Raw genomic sequence first — 18,943 nt, 5'->3', positions numbered from 1 at the left:
AGTTTCCGCCAATGCTGGGACCACGTGAGGACCGGGAGCCCAGAGTAGGTACACGTGGCCAGCGGCGCGCCCGGGTGGAGATGGTGCGCGGCGGCGAGCAGAAGCCCCAGGAGTGCCGGGAGGCGCGGACTGCGGCGGCGCGGGCAGCGGGCGGCGTGAGGGGCGGGGCCGGCACGTAAGGGGCGGGGCCTGGGCGGTGGCGAGGTCGGAGGCATCGGTCTACCTAGCGCAAAGCCTGGAGAAACGTGTGAAATCAAACCCACTTCCACCCCAACCAAGAAACACACAAAGCCGGGGTACCTTCCTCTAAAAAAAAAAAAAAAGTTTATTATCGTTAACAGCACAAATGGGAACTGGGACTAGTCCACTCCTCGATTGGAGTGTGACACTCCAGCATTGTGCAATGTTCTATCTTCCTTCCAACTGTGGCCTTCTCCTTGCGGAGGCTCCTCGGACCAGCCTGTCGAGGAGGGAAGTCTCCCTGGCTGGGCTAAGATAGAGTGGGATGATCTTTACGTCAGTAGGAAGAGGTAGTTCATGAAGCCTTGGCTTTCCGGCGTTGGGTTCCCCAAAGAATGATGGAGATGAATAATGTGGTGGATCCCAAAATCCCAAAGAACATAAGCAGCGAGAACGAGCCCTGTGAATAAAATATTAAAAAAAAAAAAACACAAAAAAAAAACCTCATATACCTCATATTGTGTTACTCCAAGGGCTACATCCTAACACCCAGTTTTTCCCTAGTATACCTATCCCTCATCCAGGGCAATTCTTTCAGAGTTTCCTTCACTAAGTGATTTGCATCAACTCCTGGTCTTATGGCTCTTCTTTCTGAGAGGGTTTGCTCTATGCATTTCTCTTATCCCTAATTAGAAGAATTAATTCCTCACCTGGCGCATACACTTGTAGCCATGGAAACCATCAACACAAACACATTGCAAAAGACCTGGACCATCAGGCACACAAGATCCATTCTCAGGACATATTTCTGGGAGTCAGAGAGAAACAGAGAACATCACTGGATCTCATTATATTTCTCAAATATCTACTTCAATTTAGATTCAATTATTTCCATGTCAAAGGAGAAAAAAGGTTATAGATAATCAGAACATAATAATACAAATATATTTTAAGATCCTTTCTTTCCAAGGGGTTATGGCCTCAGAAGCGTGAACAAGAAGGCACATAAGCAATTTTCCTATCTTTTGATCTAAGGGGGAGAATCCAAAGGAGGAAAGGCAGGTGCCCAAAAGGGTGGAGACGAGACAGCATACCTGTGTCCCCAGTGCTATTGCAAAGGTTCCTTTGTCCTTCACAGGTTTGGTTGTTTGGGTAAAATGTGACAGTATTCCAAGCATTAATACCTCCAGGACAGTTGACATCTGGTGGTAGTATCCTGAACACAACACAAGCAGTCTTAATATGCAACCCACGTTGCTGAGCTCACACCACTGCCCCTCTTTGATTCTCTCCACAACCCCATACTTTACTCACAGAGTCTGGAGCTGGATAAAGCCATGGAAGGTGTTGGCCAAGTCATCCTTGAGGGGGTTTGCGTGCAGGTCTCTGAAAAGCACACACCGTTAGCACTGTGCTTTAGAAAAACACTGTTAACACAACTTCCTGGACTGGTATTCCAGTTCTCATTCTGAGCTGTCCAAGTTTAGGTATCAGCATTCAAACATTTTTTGAGGAGTACATCCTCAAAAACTTTCCCATCAACCCTTCGTCAGAGTCACTTTTTGGTAAGGAGGATAACTAACCACTTACATGATGACAGCTGTATGTGCTTGAGGAAAGTTTGGACCAAGGTCCTTCAGAGAACAGTTCTGGAGATCCAGCCTGAGGAAATAAGGTAATCAGTGTAACTACGTGTCTCTCTTTATCCATTAGAGGCCAATACATCCCTTTTCCTGCTAAATATTAGTTGAACACAGATGTGTTCAGGGCTACAAACTAGGTGCTGTAGTAGATGTTTTAATGCTGCACTGCCCAATCTAGTCACCACTAACTAGCTACATGTAGCTACTGATATAAATTCAGTCCCTCATTTGCACTAGCCAAATTTCAGTGTTTAACCATTAACATGTGGGTAACAGCTACCATATTGAATGGTATAGAAATGGAATATTTCCATCATGGCAGAAAATTCTTTGTATCTATGCATATATTGGAAGAAATTTGTTTCTTGTCTAGATTAGTGAATCTCATATTATGATATGCCCTCAGATACACAAAGGACCTTCAAATGGAAAAAAAAAATGCAAATCACATAATCGAAATTTTTTTCCAAGTGCATTTTCTACCAGATTGGATGTAAAACACTGGATATTAAGGAGCATGCCACATTATTTTCTTCAGTATCTATTGCTGTCTGTTCCTCTAGTCTACAGATATTTATGGAACACCTACATAACTGCAGAAATTTGGAATATAAAAATAAAACCCTCAGTATCTTAGCTTTTTTTTTTTTTAAGCTTTCAAATGGCTTACTATGTAGTAGGAGAACAAGACCAAAAATAGGATCAATATAAACATTAAAAGCCTAATATGCTAAGTGTCCAACCATGGTAGAACTATTCCACCAGTCTTTAGGATGTGCACTGACCATCAGGGGGCAGATGCTCTGATGGGTAGGTTAACTTGCTACTGGGGTCTGGCTAATCCGGACTAGGCTAGACCAGCAGGACACGCCCTGGAGCCCTCCCCCAACAGATGGCGCACTGGTGGGGTCCCTCGGCCTGGCCTGTGGGGGTCGGGTGGAAACCGGCAGTCTGACATCCCCTGGGGGGTCCCAGATTGCAAGAGGGTGCAGGCCAGGCACCGGGCCTCTAGTATGAAATAAATCACAGGGCAGTTTATAAATAAAATTGATTAGTGCAGACATTAAGGATTAGTGGGAGTAAAAAAAAATACTACTGTGGTATTTAGTAGTAAGGAGAATTCACAAAAGATGCTGGAATTAAAGAAGCAGGTCACTGTTGGAATCCAATCCCCAGTAGTAGGGAGCATGCAAGAGGAAGGTGATAGCTGGTTCTCTCTCATTGATGTTTCTACCCCTCTCCCTAAAATAAATGAAAACATTAAAAAAAAAAAAAAGGCTTGTATGTAGTTTCAACCAGGATGAACCACAGGGTTGTTTACCTAGCCAAGAATGCTATAACAGGTTTAGAAGTCTGAGAATTATGGCCGAGATGCCTCCAAAATAGGCACCAATATTTATCCCAAAAGCCAATCAGGCAAGCCTTGACGAATCTGGGTTTGGAACTCTTTTCCACTATCCAGCGAAGTCCTCTCCCTCACCCCAGGATGGTGCCATTCTGATTCAGGCAGCAGCGGGCGTGCAACATTAGCTCTGGCGTCTGCTTACAATAAAGGGCCACTTTTGACCAATTCCGCACACTCCCTGGGCACTGGATGCATACCTGCGGGAGAGAGAAAACTATTACGACCCAGGGGAAAAAAAAAAAAAAAGCCAAGAAAGAACAAACAGGGATCCAAAGTTACATGCCAGTACACCTCTCCAGAATTCCTCGAACAGAGGGGACGTGTTCTACCTTTGTATCAGGTTTCACCAGACGCCTGTCTTCCCAGGCGCCAAATCAGCGCACCAGAGCCTCTCAGCACCAGACCACACCCGGGGAAAGCTCTCGTTCTTGAAGATCACTATCGGGACACATTTATTATGTCCTCCCCAGTAAACTTTGCAACCTGACAGCGGGGCTTGGCGGGGTGTGAAAGGACTGCAGGTACACACTCCTCAAGCATTACAGAAAGCACAGTCCGGCCACCGCACTCCACACTGCGGCATTCGTGCGTGGAGAGCCTGCGGAAGAGCCAAAGGGCTCATCCGCAGAAAGAACTTAAGTTATTCAAAGATCCAGGCGCGAGGAGGTCAAAGTTGAAAGGTCTTGGGACCTCGGCAGGGCTGGGAAACCTGCGCAGAGTGAGTCATCTGGAGCGGGAGCCCGCTGGGCTGGGGCTGGGAAGGCCTCAAGGGCAAAATCGGCGCTGCGGGCCGGCCGGGGAGGGCCGAGGTCGGCGAGCGCGACACACGCCGGCCCAGCGCCTCCGCCTCAGGCGGCCCTCGGACCCGCTGCTGTACCTCGGGTAGCGCCAGAGCCCTTCCCACGCGCAGAGCGAGGAGCAGGGCCGCGGCCCAGGGCAGCGGGATCGGAGGGCCGCCCGGACCGCGAGGGGACATTTTTCCGGCCCTCGGTGTCCTTCTCAGCTCTCGCGAGACTGGCGCGGTGGCTCCGCCCCCGGGGGGCGGGGACTAGGGGGTTGCCGGCCGGTTGGCCCGGCTGGACTAGGGGGTGTCGCTGCCCGCCGGGGTCCACTTTCTCCTCCGTGCGCCCCAGGCCTCGTTAGGGGAAACTGGCCTGCCCCTCTCCTGCTCCCCCTTCCACCCCCGAGAGCCTTGCGCCGGGACGCCGAGGGCGCGTCTCCGCCGGGTCTCTGGGCTACACCGCCAACCCCCAGGCGACATGGCGGGGCGGGCAGGGGCGGGGCCCGGCTCACACCCGGCGCGCGTGCCGCGAGCCAGCCCTTGGCGGGCGGCCAGACCCCGGCGTGGAGACCCGGCAGGTGGGCAGGTCGGGGGCAGCCGGAAGGCTGTGGAGCACCGCGTGGGAGCGAGGAGGGCGGGACCGAGAGGCGAGGGGGCGGGGTGCCCGGTGCCCAGTGCCCGGCGCCCGGCGCGGGTCCCAGGAAAATCGTAGGTGCGGGCGACGAAGTGGTTGGTAGTCCTTGCCACCCCGCCCGTGGAGGGGAGGTGGGGAGCGGGAAATGAAGAGGATCGGAGCGTGGAGGAATGGAGGGCGAAGGGCGAGCCCTGGCGGGAGGAGACGCTTCGGGCACCCTGTCCCCTTCACCTCCGTCCCGAGAGCACGCGGGGGCAGGAGGTCGGGGCGGGAGAGATGCTCCCCTACAGCCTCGTCTCCTTTCCCTTCCCAGAAAAGGGGAGCGATGCTGACCTCAGGTAGAACGGCGGGACCTCCTAGCGCCGTCTGAGCCACGAGGTAAGGGAAGGGGAGCGCGGTCCTAGGGTGCCCGGGGCTCTGGCCAAAGGTGCGGGGCGGGGCCCTAACCGGTTTGGCTCAGTGGATAGAGCGTCGGCCTGCGGACTGAAAGGTCCCAGGTTCCATTCCGGTCAAGGGCATGTACCTTGGTTGCGGGCACATCCCCGGTAGGAGGTGTGCAAGAGGCAGCTGCTCCGATCTTTCTAGCTCTCTATCCTTCCCCCTTCCTCTCTGTAATAAAATCAATAAAGTATTAAAAAAAAAAAAAAAAAGGTGCGGGGTGGCAATGCTGAGGCCGAGAATTAAGGCCTTAGAAAATAAAATTAGCATTAAGTTGTAAATTAAAAATTAACATTTTAGTGAGGGCCCCTAAAACCTTTCAAACCTTGAGGAATTCTAGGCACAAGATTTTGAAGGAATCTTTTTGGGACGCTTGGTCCCGCTGTGGCCCGGTATCCTTTGCAGGAGTCCAAGCAATCCAGTGTAGTTTGTGACTGAAGTGAGGGTAGGGGTAGGGTGGTGGAAAAGATTATCTTCCTTGTCTTAGGCATTTTAAAAGGGGCCCACGGCCAGCTATCTGTGCCCTGTGTATTACAATTTTAATGAAACATCTCAGTTCTTACTTTTGATTCACAGTCTTTCAGAGAGATACAAGGCCATCGGGTTTGGATCAGTGTAGAATTGTTAGCCACTGCCCTGTTCTTAGAATCATGTCTCATGAAGACTTTTTTCCTGGGTCAAGTTTTTTTCTGTCTTGTCTAGATGGCCATCTAGGAGGGTTCCCCATGCTTATCAGAAAGCCCTGTCAGTTTTCTCCAGCTGTCTCCATTTCTGTACGCCTGTGTTCTAGTTTATACTAGAATCTTCCTTTCCCCAAATACCTGCCTATCCATATCACTGACCCTTTACCACTACACCTTCTATTTGCACACAGCACCATCTCTTACTTTCCAGTAGTTCCAGTCACCTCTATCACAGCAGTAAAAGATTTGCTAGAGGAGTGAGAAAACTCAATGTTGCAATCTACAAAGACCCAGGGCATCTTTAGGTTAAACCACAGTGGCCTACTGGGAACATTGTTCCGAGTACTGACATTTGTAACATGTGATCCAAGAGTTGCCAGCTTTGATTTCCTCTCTCATTGGCCCCAGGAGTTTCAGAGTTCAGGTTTCATTGGTGTGAGGCCATATCTATCAGTCCAGCAGGCAACATCTGCCCAAGAACACAGTGTGGGAGAGCCCGAAGACAGCCAGGCTCTCCGACTGGGCAAGAACAGAAGGCTTCGCGTATAATGATCTGTGTCTATTTTTTAAAAATATATTTTTATTGATTTCAGAGAGAGATAGAAACATCAATGATGAGAGAGAATCACTGACTGGCTGCCTCCTGCATGTGCCCCACTGGGGATGGAGCCTGCAGCCTGGGCGTGTGCCCTGACCGGGAATTGAACTGTGACTTCCAGGTTCATAAGTCAGTGCTCAATCACTGATCCATGCCCATCAGGCATGATATGTGTCTAGACTAGTTGAAATCTAAACTTTGTTCCACAAATGACTGACTACAATGAACATTCTCTTTCTGTCCTAGTTAGTAAGGATTGGCCCACTGGTGAAATTTTAGTAATTAGGTTTGTGTGTGCCAGGAGATGAAAAAGGTTGAAAACGTAGGAAAGTCTCTAAAGACCGTGTGGTATACATGGAGAGTGGATGGGTGGGGCAATCACTAGTCCTGGGTTCTAATCTAGCCTCTGGCGACAATCAGCCCTGTAGTTTGAAAAGATCAGCGTTATCTCAGCCTGGTATCTTTGTAAATGAGGGTGTTACTTAGTGATCTCTTAAGATCCCTTTAAGTTTTTAAATACTATGATCCTGTCCTTGTTCTAAGCACAATGGCATATTCTTTGAGGATTAGTATCTCTTGTTTGGGAGTCAGAAAGGTAACTTTCCCCTCTTTCAGCCCCTCCTTTCCAGTTCCCTCTAGGACACGGGTGTGACTTAGAGTGAAAGCCTAATCCATCTAGGAATGTTGTTGCCTGTGAGCTCCCTGGTTCCCGTTCTGGAGCTAGAGTTTGGGGGTCATCAGGAAATAGGGCCATTTGGATCACAGTGATTGGTTCCCTGAAGGGGCCAGAATAAACAGCTGCTGAGTTTCCCTTCGCCTTCCAATTCCTGATCTCAGCAATAGCTGCTTATATAGAGCCAGACCTTCAGTCTGCCTAGCTTCAGACACAGCTTCTCCAGGCAGCTAGCCTCAGACCGGGATTGCGTCTCTAGGTAAGTTGTCTGCCCCAGCAGGGTAAGACCGCTCTCCCTGGCTGTTCCCCTGGCCCCAGCTCCTTGGCTGGTTTGCTTCTATGATCCTAACTCTGAACTGCTGGACCCAGCACATTGCCCTCTCACTGTTTTTTCAAGAAGGCATACTTTATTAATGATAGAAACAGGACAAATTTCAAACCAAGCTGCAGTTGTTACTCTTTTGAAACTAAAAAAAAAAAAAAGTCCTCATTTTTATTTTTTAAAGAGTGTTTATTTATTTTTAATATATTTTTACCAGAGGCCTGATGCACGAAATTCATGCAAGAGTAGGCTTTCCTTCCCCCAGCTGCCGGCACCGGCTTCCCTCTGGCACCCGGGACCCTGGCTTCGCTCAGGCCGCCAGCAGGCACCCAGGACCTGGGCTTCCCTCTGGCCTTGGCTTCATCCGGAATGACGCCCGATCTAATTAGCATGTTACGCTTTTATTATTATAGATTGATTTCAGAGAGGAAGGGAGAAGAAGAAAGAGCGAGAAATATCAATGATGAGAGAGAATCATTGATTGGCTGCCTCCTGCATGCCCCGCACTGGGGATGGAGCCTGCAACCCAGGCATGTGCCTTGACCAAGAATCAAACCCAGACCTCCTGGTTCATAGGTCGACTCTCAACCACTGAGCCACACCAGGTCGGGCAGTCTTGTTTTAATTTTATGTCCTTAACTGTCACACCTTTTCATCAACCTCTTCCTCTTCAATTTTGTACAGTTGGAGTCTGTGTTTTATTTAATGTTTGAGACAGCTTCAACTTAAACTTGAATTTCTCAGCAGCTGCTAGTGGTGCTTGTTGAGATAAATCCTGATCTTGGCTTCCCCAGAAACTATGTAGATATCTGAAGCTGGGCTCTTGTAGACGTCTGATTTTATGATGACAAAGAGGATATTCTTAGATTTCCAGATAGTGACCCCAGGAACCCCCGTAACCTGTTGAAGACCCAGTTTGGACAGAGCCTTCCGTGCCTTTTCATTGATTTCAGCTGCTGCTGCCAGCTGGGCTTGGGTGGCCTGTGTGGAGTCTGTTCCTCGGGCTCTGCCACTGATTCATCACTGTCAGATTCTGTTCCAGAGCCGGTCTCCGCCGGGGCTGTGGCCGCTCCTGCTGTGCAATAGGGATGCTTTGTGTGGCTTCACCCGGCATTTTGTGCAGGGAACCCCTCTCACTTTTGAATCCCACTTCTCTTCCATGATCTGCTATTGATTGTGGTGTTACAGGTAGAGGAGCTGAGAGATAAGTGGCAGGGCTAGCAGTGTTGGGGAGAATGGAGTGGTTGACCTGGCGATGCCCGGAATGGAGTTTGGGACTGCCATGGAGATGATCTCCTTGGGATGGGAATCAGTGCTGAGAAGGGGTGCTGTCAGCATGAAGAAACTGGGAATCGTGGGAAGAGGGAGTTGAGGTCAGGGGAACGGAGAAAACCATGCTGTTATTAGTCTCCATTTCTTCTTCCCCACTGGGCTGTGGCGCCAGGTTGGGCTCTGCTGGCTTAGTATATTGTAGTGTCTGGGTCTGTGCCTACAAGTGGGGGCTGAGGCAGAGAAATCTGATAAAAAACAGGAGCTAGAGTTGATTTTTCTTTTGTTATGGGGTGGAGACCTAAGAAGGTTCTTGTATTTCACATCTGTGCATGCTCAAAAAGGTGTTGGCCAAGTAGTTATCTCCTGGTGTTACTGGGGAGAGGAGGAGACCTCGACTCTTGAAGGAAAAATTTCAATCAAGAGACAAAATGTTGCCCTGACCAGTTTGGCTCAGTGGATAGAGTGTCGGCCTGCGGACTGAAAGGTCCCAGGTTCGATTCCGGTCAAGGGCATGTACCTTGGTTGCGGGCACATCCCCAGTAGGGGGTGTGCAGAAGGCAGCTGATCAATGTTTCTCTCACATCGATGTTTCTAACTCTCTATACTTCTCCCTTCCTCTCTTTACAAAATCAATAAAATATATATATATTTTTAAAAAGAGACAAAATGTAGAGAAGCAAGCAAGAATGTATTGATCGCAGTAAAAGCATACTCAGGGCAGTGAAACCAGGAAGGGCATGGAAGAAGCAGTAGGAGAGCCTAGGCTGGGCTGCTTTGGCTCACTGGGCAGTCAGAGGAAAGAGGGTCTTGGATCAGGTTCGGGGGGTGAGCCCAGGGCGAGTTGCTGCTGCCCTTTGCTCCCCTGATTGCAAGTCTCATGGGGTCCCTTCGAGGTCAGGGGACACGTGCCTGTGGGGGAAAGAGAGGGGAAGGGAATGGCATAGGCATGCTCGCTGGAGGGAGAGCGCACTGGGACCTTCTGTCTCAATTTCCCTATTCCACGTGTCCTGGAATTGTCCTAGCTTCTTACTGTTCTGTAGCATCGGCTGTCTCACTCTGCTGCTTCCTCCCTACCTTTTTCAAACTGAGACCTCCAGACTTTCAAGGTCTGCCACCGAAGTGGCTGGTCCACGTTTGGCGGGTATGGGACTCACAGGCCCGCACTGGGGGGCCACGAAGGCACGATAGGCCTGACTAGCAGCTGATTCCTTTGCAGGTCACCCTGGACTGTGTCACTTGGTGGAGAAGGAAGACTGAAACCTGCTTGAGAGCCAGGTGGTAGCCGCCGGCTTGCCACTGCCCAGCCGAGTGGCAGCCCAGGAGCAGCAAGTAGCTGCAGGTCATAGACAGTGAGAACATGAGAGTGGGGGTGACCACCTCCGCTCCTCTCCCCCCGGCTTCTAACACAAGCACCGTAAAATCCACCTCCTTTTCCCCTGTGGACTATGTGGTCTTCGTCCTGCTGCTCGTTCTCTCCCTTGCCATTGGGCTCTACCATGCCTGCCGTGGCTGGGGCCGGCACACCATCGGTCAGCTGCAGATGGCCGACCGCAAAATGGGCTGCCTCCCCGTAGCGCTGTCCCTGCTGGCCACCTTCCAGTCAGCTGTGGCCATCCTGGGTGTGCCGTCCGAGATCTACCGATTTGGGACCCAGTATTGGTTCCTGGGCTGCTCCTATTTCCTGGGGCTGCTGATCCCTGCACACATCTTCATCCCTATCTTCTACCGTCTGCATCTCACCAGCGCCTATGAGGTAAGCGGAGAGGAAGGGAGGAGCACATTGAACCCTCAGGTTCTCGGGGAAGGAGAGGAGGAACAGGGCACAGATGAGGGCTCTGGAGCCCCAGATTGCCTCTGCCTAATGAGAGTGACAGCACCATGTCCTGTGTTCATAGGTTCTTTCTGGTGAGGCCAGATTGGGGGAGGAGGGTGCTGTACTGAGCTGGGCCAAGAGTGGATATGAATTGGATATTCCCTTGTGTTTCTGGACCTCTTGAGGGAAATTGGGGGTGGAATAGGGACGAATACCTTCTTCTTATTTTTTTATACTACCTAGTACCTGGAGCTCCGATTCAATAAGACTGTGCGGGTTTGTGGGACCATTACCTTCATCTTTCAGATGGTAAGTAGAATGAGGCTAGAATTGAGCCCGAGGCACGGGAGGGGGACCTGAACTCAGGCATGCTGCGGCAGTTGGAGCCTCCCTGCTCTCAAACTGGCGTTTAAAGTTCCTGCTCGGGCTCAGTGTTACTGAAGCCCCAGAGGCACGCTACTTTCCGTCCCTTTAAGTTCCAGCACGGAGAGCAGGGTGGCAGCAGCCACGCTTTGGCAGAAGGGAGAGGGTAGTGAGGCTAGGGGAGAGGAGGCCGTTGGGCTATTGGAGCTGAGGTCCATCTTTCCTCCTCTGCCCACCCTCATCTCCTCTTCCCCTCACGTTCTCCTTTTCATACCCAACAGGTGATCTACATGGGAGTTGTGCTCTACGCACCATCACTGGCGCTCAATGCAGGTGAGGAGTCCAAGCCCCTGGCTCCCAGGCTGGGGAAGCTCCTTTGGGAGGGCAGGTGACCAGATGCTTCCTGTCTTGCCTGGGCTTCTCTGGCTTCCCCTCCTGGCAATCCTCTCCCAGAGACACAAGTGTGACTTTTATCTCTACAGTGACTGGCTTTGATATTTGGCTGTCAGTGCTGACCCTAGGCATTGTCTGTACTGTCTACACTGCTCTGGTAAGTGCAGGAAGTCTTAGGGGAGGGAGGAGAGATAAAGTAAGGAGGGAATGGGAAGAAAAGGAAAAGAAGGGATGGGTGAGATAAAGAGGTAGGATGGTAAGAACATAGTTGAGCCTGTGGACCAAAGAGTCCCAGATTTAATTCCTGTCAAGGGCAGGGACCTTGGTTGCAGGCTCCTCCCAGCCCAGGCCCCCATAGCTCATTCAGGAGGCAACCAATTGATGTGTTTCTCTCACATCGATGTTTCTCTCTGTCTTTCCCTCTCTCTTCCACTCTTCCTAAAAATCAGTGGAAAAATATCCTTGAGTGAGGATTAACACACACAAAAAAGAATATAGGCGAAAAGGTGGAATAAAATGAGATGTAAGAGATGGGATGGGATTATGGTGGGTGGGATGTAGTAGAGGGGATGGCAGATGAAGGTAGGGGATGGGGTGAAATGATGTCAGCGGGGTCTCAGTAGTTGTGCCCCTGGCAGCAGTATAGTGCCCTTGCCGGTGGTAGGGTGTCCTTGGGTGGTTTTGAAGACATTTGTGTCAGGCATGCGCTTTTTCTTACAGGGTGGGCTGAAGGCAGTCATCTGGACAGATGTGTTCCAGACACTGGTCATGTTCCTAGGGCAGCTGGCGGTTATCATTGTGGGGTCGGCCAAGGTGGGCGGCTTGGAGCGTGTGTGGGCTGTGGCTTCCCAGCATGGCCATATCTCTGGGATCGAGTAAGTACACCCCTCATGCCTATGGGTCTCGCGCCTAGGAGCTGGACCTATCCTAGAGTCTGAGCTCAGGGTTGTAAGCAGAGGGCAAGCTGTGGAAGCCTTAGGTGCGGCACTGAGACAGGTGGGAAGCCGGCACGGCAGATGTGGGGGCTGGTCACGGGTGTGGCTGGTGGTCAAGGGGGTTCAGGATGTTTTTAGTACCTGGGATGAGGCCGCAGGTTGGAGAAATGGAGCCCTCGCTCCAACTTGCTACCCTCTCTTGGGTCCATCCAGTGCTTGCCTTCAGCAGCTCCTTAGCCCTCACAGTGGTGTCTCTGCTCCCCGCTGAGCCCCCAGGAGAGTGCGGAAGGCCGGGTCTCTCTGGGGCTATGGCACAGTGACCGGTGGCGTTTATTGCAGGCTAGATCCGGACCCTTTCGTGCGGCACACTTTCTGGACCTTGGCCTTCGGGGGTGTCTTCATGATGCTCTCCTTGTATGGGGTGAACCAGGCGCAGGTGCAGCGCTACCTCAGCTCCCGCACGGAGAAGGCTGCTATACTGTGAGCACATGGACAGGAGGGTGGGAGCAAGGGCTGGAGGGAGAGAGTGGGCCCTAGGTCCATGGAGGCAGTCTGGGTGGGGACAGGATGTCAGAGCTCACAGGCCCCCAATGGGGTCAGGACGTGAGTCTGCTTTTTGGTGCTCGGGGACATGCTTGAGGATATCTGTTAAGCCCCCTCTCTCCCCTGGCCTCGTGCAGCTCCTGCTATGCGGTCTTCCCTTGCCAGCAGCTGGTCCTCTGCATGAGCTGCCTCATTGGCCTGGTCATGTTCACCTACTACAAGGAGTATCCCATGAGCACCCAGCAGTCTGCGGCAGCGCCCGACCAGGTGAGAAGGCCTTCCTGGCCGCCTTCTGTGCCAGGAAGGGTCAGCTGGGCCCCTGAGGAGGCGTGTCTGGGCGGCTGCAGAAAGGACCCCCACCCTGGGCAGCAAGTGGATCTGCGTTCTTTTCCACTCGGATTCTCTCCATTTGGTGAGGGTCACGTGGCTCACCCTGCTGGGTGGCTCACCACGGGGCACATATGCCTTGCTGGGAGCTGCCACCACCTGGTCTCATGTAACCCCCCCAACAGCCTCCCTTCATAGAGAAAAGAGGCTCAACAAGGCGGCCAGTGTGTTGGGGTGCGAACTGCGTCCTCTTTCCAGAGTCCATTTTCTCTCTTCTTACTGTGGGGTCACCCTCAGTGCCTGGCCCTCTTCCTGATGATCCGGCTGGCTGGGGCACGTACAGGGGGCTTCCTGTGCGTCCTGCTCTGGGGAGGGGCTCCCCTCAGGAGAGCTGTGCATTGTGTTCTGCCCGCAGTTCGTGCTGTACTTTGTGATGGATCTCCTGCGGGACCTGCCCGGCCTGCCTGGGCTCTTCGTTGCCTGCCTCTTCAGTGGCTCCCTCAGGTACCTCTGACCCTTTCCCTCGGGCTCGGCGCAGCTGGCCCTGCTTAGTACAGAGTGACGGGCAGAGGGGACGATCCCTCGTTATGCCATCCTTCTGGGTGATGAGGGGCAGCTCATCTGTGTAGGACAGAGCATGTCCTCTTTGATAAAGGAGTCTTCTTTTGTTTTATAATAGCAGTTGATCTACAGAATAAAACCTGTACCCCACTCAGAAAAGGTCACGTGCCCTTACCTTCCGGGCCTCTTCCTCGGCTGCCACCTGGGAGGAAGGTTTTTTGGCTGCACGTGTCCTCTACCTCCAGGGCACTGTCCCTCAATAGCCTCCCTTGTTCGTTTGTTTCTCTCAGTGCACCTTGTCTTTCTCTTCCTCCTTTCAGCACCATCTCCTCTGCTTTTAACTCACTGGCAACTGTTACGATGGAAGACCTGGTTCGACCCTGGTTCCCTCGGTTCTCAGAAGCCCGGGCCACCATGCTTTCCAGAATCCTTGGTGAGATGATGCTTCCTCCCTCAGTCACGTCTTGCTCGGATTCGCCCTAAGCACGGTCATGGTGTGCTTTAAAGCACCAGCTGTAGCCGGGCTCAGCATTCGCTGCTGGCCGAGTGGAGCACACAGCCTCGTGCCCAGCTCAGGGCACTTCCCGGGATCTGAGTCAGACAGGTGTGAGGACAGGTTGGGAGGGACCTGGAGTCGGGGCATGGAGTGTGTGCCTGTTTCCAACGACACAGAGTAGTGATTCCTCTGGGAAGGACTTTGCTCTCCTTCCCTCCCCTTTGTAGTGTGCTAACCCACCTGTTTCCTCCCTTCTCTTCCCAGCCTGTAGTTATGGGCTGCTTTGTCTGGGGATGGCCTATATCTCCTCCCAGATGGGACCAGTGCTGCAGGTAATGACTGTGGGGGAAGCAAGCCATTTGGGGGAGAAAAGGAGCAGATTGAAACTGGAAATTGAGGAGGTAGCTATTGTGAAGGGAATGACCGAGGGGCAGGCATCAGAAATTCTGCTTTGATGGACTGCCTTTAGCTGTAAACAGATTCAAGTAGCCGGAAGCCCCAGGGTCATTCCTGGGACGTTGTTGGCTCTGAGACACTAAGGATCAACTTCAGAGGAGAGCCCAGAGCACTTTCCCTTTCCCATTCCTGACGTCTGGAATCCTGACCGGGAGCACGGGGCTGGGTCGGAGAGCTAGGCGGGCAGATCCGGCCAGAGGGCTCTGAGGCCATGCTGGTGAGGCTGGGGTCGCTGAGCCTATGTGTTCTCTTCCCAACCCTGTTCTCCACAGGCAGCCATCAGCATCTTTGGCATGGTTGGGGGGCCGCTGCTCGGACTCTTCTGCCTTGGGATGTTCTTTCCCTGTGCCAACCCGCCTGTGAGTGACCGTCTGGCTCCCCTGTCACATGCAGGGACGGACCTGGGAGATGGCTCGGCAGGGCCGTCACCATGAGTGCTGGGAACGTGTGGAGGTTGGTAGGGCTGGCATTGTGACGAGAGTGTGCCGTCTTTGGCAGGGTGCCATTGTGGGCCTGTTGGCTGGACTCATCATGGCCTTCTGGATCGGCATTGGGAGCATAGTGACCAGAATGGGCTCTGGCATGGCACCCTCGCCCTTGAATGGGTCCCACTTTTCCCTGCCCAGCAATCTGTCCACCATCGCCAGGACCACGCTGATGCCCTCGACCACCCTCTCCAGGTGAGTTGGGCCTCACTAGCTTTCTCCTTGGGGAGCCTTAGGGAGAATAGCTCATTTTTGAGGGGTTTCCCAGGGGCCCTGATAAGGAAACCCCAGGGAAATGTTGGATCCCAGGAACCTAGGACCTGCAGGTGAGTGGAGCCAGGTGGCAAGGAATACCCTGTCACAGAATTGTCCTCCCGCTCCGTCTCCTCAGGCCCACCGGACTGCAGCGGCTCTACTCCCTGTCATACCTATGGTACAGCGCTCACAACTCCACCACAGTCATTGTGGTGGGCCTGCTTGTCAGTCTCCTCACTGGTGAGAGGGTGTGGGAGGGATCACCCAGGAGAGGATGGACAGGGAGGGCGCTCAGGGAATCTGGACTCGGGGCCGGGGGGGGGGGGTGCGAATTGACCCCACCTTCTCCTTGTAGGCGCCGGGTATCTTTAACCATCAGGTTTCTTGGCTGAGCTCCAGCCAAGTGGGCAGGGCTGGAGCTGGGAGCCCTGAGAACAGGGCTTTCTGGGTTGTGTACACTGGTTACCTGGTAACACTCAAGCACCTTGACCTTCAGGGGGAATGCGGGGCCGGACCTTGAACCCTCGGACTATTTACCCCGTGTTGCCAAGACTCCTTGCCCTCCTGCCTGTGTCCTGTCAGAAGCGACTTCACTGCAAAAGCCACAGCCAGGTAGCGCCCTTATTGTCCAGATTGCCCCCCTCCTTCCCTCTCCAGACCACCGCCGAACCTTCCGCGTTCCCTTCCATCCCTTTGCTTCCTCCCCCACCCAGCGCCCCTTTTTCTGGTATTTGCCTCAGGAGAGCTCTGGCCTGGTGGGCAGAGGGGTCTGAGCGGGGAGAGTGCACCGGGCGCTGGCCTCTCCTCCCCTCGCCCCTCATGCTGCTCTCCCTTCCTGCTGGGCTCAGAGCAGGGTCTCTCACCTTTTCTGCTGGAGTCGCTTCCCCAGCCCTTTGTCTGCTGCTCCCTGTTTCACTCGCTTTGCTCTGTGTCTGCAGGACTTCTTTGGGGACACCACAGTGCTCCCCGAGAAGATGAGTAATGGGATGCTGAAGGGCATCAGAGAGAAGGAGGCCGTGGCAGAGCCTGAGGAAGGCCCAATCCACCCAGGGAGCAGCCCCGCCTTCGTCGTCCAGGAGACCTCACTGTGATCTGGACTCGGGCACCAGCCTCAGTCTACCCTGTGGTACAGGGGTGCACACTTGGTGTGTACTGCAGAGGGCTGGATGACCAGACGACCGAGCCCACACCCAAGGACTCTGTAATCCTGGGGTCTGTGCTAGAGGCTGTCAGGCCTTGGAGGTGTGAGGATGGGACAGGGCGTTGCTGGAAAAGGAGATACAAGGGAATCCTCTGGGGAAAGGATAAAGTTCCTTTGAAGTGGGTGGAGCCCGCAGCGCAGGTTGCAACTGCCATGGGCCTGTTCTGGCAAGGTCGACCACCTCCACCACAGAGTGCTGTTACTTCCCATGTGCCCAGTGAAGCCACGGGGCCCTGTGACTGCTTTCAGGTTATCGGTGACTCAGGCCCCTCTGTTCTTATCTGTCTACCTCCATTCTTGAGAGGGAGGTTTTGCTGTTCCTGGGAGGCCTCTCAGAACAGACAGGTACATTCATCTCCTTTGTGTAGAGTAGGGGAAGCGTTCTGCCCACGTCCTCCAGCCCCACGTCCAGTGGGCACTTGGGAATGGCGTAGATTTAATCTAAGGAACCAAGGCATGACCAGCTTCACTGTGGAGTGCCCATCTTCACTCCTGAGCCACACCGCCCTAGTACCATTTTGTTACTCATGCTCGTTTTCCTTTTGGAGTTCCTTTCCCACATATCTTTGTTCCTAGGGAATAAAAATTGCCATTGGATCTAGAATCTGGGCTCCTGTTCTTTCTGCAGCTGCTCTTGTCCGCCCCAATCCCATCCCTGGAGAGGATAAGAGCCTTCATTTCCCATGCACAGGTCTTCTAAGGAGAAAGGAAATTCAGTCTCCGTGAGATTTCACGTCATGTATGTCCCTGGCATGTCTGCAGGTGGCAGCATTGTGCTCATGCTCCTTAGGGTGGGAGACATCCTCTCTCCCTGCTGCTTCTCATCCCTGTGGCTCAGTCTGTCCCTTTATCCAGCCCCAGGGACAAGAAGCAGCAAGGGAGACCTGTGCATCTCTCCCCCTGCTGCTCTGAGACTTTCACTTTGGGGGCTAGAGGAAGAATGCTATTTGGCTTTAGAAATAGAACATTCAAGATGGACTTTTATGGTCTGTGAAGAACACTGCTCATCCCTACACCTGCTCTGTACCCTTGCTTGGCCCTGTTCAGCTGCCCAGAAACAAGTCTGCACAAGCTCTCGGCCCCTCAAGAGAGACTTGGTCCCAGGCAGGTCTGTGGACGGTCCCAGAAAAGCCAGGTTGGCTCTCCTGAGGTCTGCCTTCCTCTTGGCAGCCCCTCCACCTGAGGGCTGAGGGGACATTGCTCCTGGCCAACCGCCCCACCCCAGAGCTGCCTGCCAGTGTTCTAGGCTTAACTGGACTCTCATGTGTTCTTCAATATATTTATCCACATACTGTAAATCAGCTCTCATGTGGATTTTCAGTCCAATTTTACATTGCTCAACAGGAGTAATAGATTTCAACTCGGGCAAAAAAATGGTCAAGGAAAAAGAAAAGGCACAAATAGAAATAAAAAGGATACATAGCTCCAGCTGGTTTGGCTCAGTGGATAGAGTGTCGGCCCCTCGACTGAAGGGTCCTGGATTCCATTCTGGTCAAGGGCAGATACCTCGGTTGCAGGCTTGATCCCAGCCCTGGTCAAGACACATGCAGGAGGCAACCAATCAATGTGTCTCTCACTTTGATGTTTCTCTGTCTCTCCCCCTCCTTTCTGCTCTCTAAAAACCAATGGAGCCCTAACTGGTTTGGCTCAGTGGATAGAGCGTCAGCCTGTGGACTGAAGGGTCCCAGGTTCGATTCTAGTCAAGGGCATGTACCTTGGTTGTGGGCACATCCCCAGTAGGAGGTGTGCAGGAGGCAGCTGATCGATGTTTTCTCTCATCGATGTTTCTAACTCTATCCCTCTCCCTTCCTCTCTATAAAAAATCAATAAAATATATTTTTAAAAAAACCAATGGAAAAATATCCTTGGGTGAGGATTAACAAAACAAAAAGTGACAGCACAGATGCCATTGATGCTAATGATATCTCAGGATCACCATCCTCAACTTCTGAACTAAAGGTCGCCATTCTCACATCCACAATTGTGAAATAGCATCCATCTGTTCATAAAGTTGGCCTGCCTGGCTAGCACTTCAGTTCAGATCTCTGAAGCTGTCAGTAACAGAGGACATAGAGGACTATTAATAAACATGATTCCATCCTAGGAAGCAAGACTCTGTCTCGCATCTATCCATCCCCCCACCAACAATCTGTGGGAGAGTTTCTGTGATTCTTTCGTGACAAGTTGAGAAAAACCCATGCAATGCTACTAGGCCAGTGATAAAATAATTTTACCTGGGTAGGATAAGGCTCTTTCGCTAAGACTGGGTCTATTAAAACTTGCTGAGTGAGATTCAAAATACATTCAGATGAACCATTTAGGATGCTTCCAGCAGCATAAATAGAATGCCCACCTAAAAGAGGCTCAAACAGCATTCAAAACAAGAAGCCCCCCTATTTGTGATGGGCATGAGCCATGAAAAGTATGACTTCCTCAATATTGTCAGCAGTGCCTCTTGCACCAACTGCCTGGCTCCCCTGGCCAAG

At 52.3% G+C, this 18,943-nt stretch overlaps 2 protein-coding genes and 1 pseudogene across 6 annotated transcripts; 1 reads left to right on the top strand and 2 right to left on the bottom strand.

Annotated features, from left to right (window-relative positions):
- Window positions 1–297: 297 nt before the first annotated feature.
- On the bottom strand, window positions 298–4,262 carry ATRAID (all-trans retinoic acid induced differentiation factor). Of its 2 annotated transcripts, none has more exons than XM_008162321.3 (7): window positions 4,106–4,262; window positions 3,304–3,425; window positions 1,771–1,842; window positions 1,495–1,566; window positions 1,275–1,396; window positions 891–988; window positions 298–640 (listed from the first exon to the last, which is right to left on the bottom strand). In XM_008162321.3, exons 1-7 carry the CDS (start codon window positions 4,202–4,204, stop codon window positions 536–538), a joined length of 690 nt encoding a protein of 229 aa, XP_008160543.2. In that variant the 5' UTR covers window positions 4,205–4,262; the 3' UTR covers window positions 298–535. The 2 variants fall into 2 exon arrangements, with proteins under 2 accessions (XP_008160543.2, XP_027996045.2); XM_028140244.2 differs by lacking the exon at window positions 4,106–4,262 and adding an exon at window positions 3,558–3,677.
- On the top strand, window positions 3,882–17,061 carry SLC5A6 (solute carrier family 5 member 6). Of its 4 annotated transcripts, none has more exons than XM_054727879.1 (17): window positions 3,882–3,946; window positions 4,957–5,021; window positions 9,846–10,382; window positions 10,686–10,751; window positions 11,087–11,138; window positions 11,288–11,355; window positions 11,919–12,073; window positions 12,473–12,613; window positions 12,814–12,943; window positions 13,419–13,507; window positions 13,885–13,997; window positions 14,325–14,392; window positions 14,789–14,875; window positions 15,015–15,196; window positions 15,393–15,496; window positions 15,753–15,868; window positions 16,195–17,061. In XM_054727879.1, the coding sequence occupies exons 3-17, from the start codon at window positions 9,987–9,989 to the stop codon at window positions 16,345–16,347; spliced, it is 1,920 nt and encodes a 639-aa protein (XP_054583854.1). In that variant the 5' UTR covers window positions 3,882–3,946; window positions 4,957–5,021; window positions 9,846–9,986; the 3' UTR covers window positions 16,348–17,061. The 4 variants fall into 4 exon arrangements, with proteins under 4 accessions (XP_054583854.1, XP_054583855.1, XP_054583853.1 ...); XM_054727880.1 differs by lacking the exon at window positions 3,882–3,946 and adding an exon at window positions 4,052–4,110; XM_054727878.1 differs by lacking the exon at window positions 3,882–3,946 and adding an exon at window positions 4,329–4,587.
- Window positions 4,518–8,471, bottom strand: LOC114226667 (nascent polypeptide-associated complex subunit alpha-like; annotated as a pseudogene).
- Window positions 17,062–18,943: the final 1,882 nt, after the last annotated feature.

This window comes from Eptesicus fuscus, chromosome 16 (genome assembly GCF_027574615.1).
Source record: "Eptesicus fuscus isolate TK198812 chromosome 16, DD_ASM_mEF_20220401, whole genome shotgun sequence".
Taxonomy (NCBI): Eukaryota; Metazoa; Chordata; class Mammalia; order Chiroptera; family Vespertilionidae; genus Eptesicus; species Eptesicus fuscus.
Note: the sequence above shows the minus strand (reverse complement) of the source record. Positions and strands in the feature narration are given on the sequence as shown.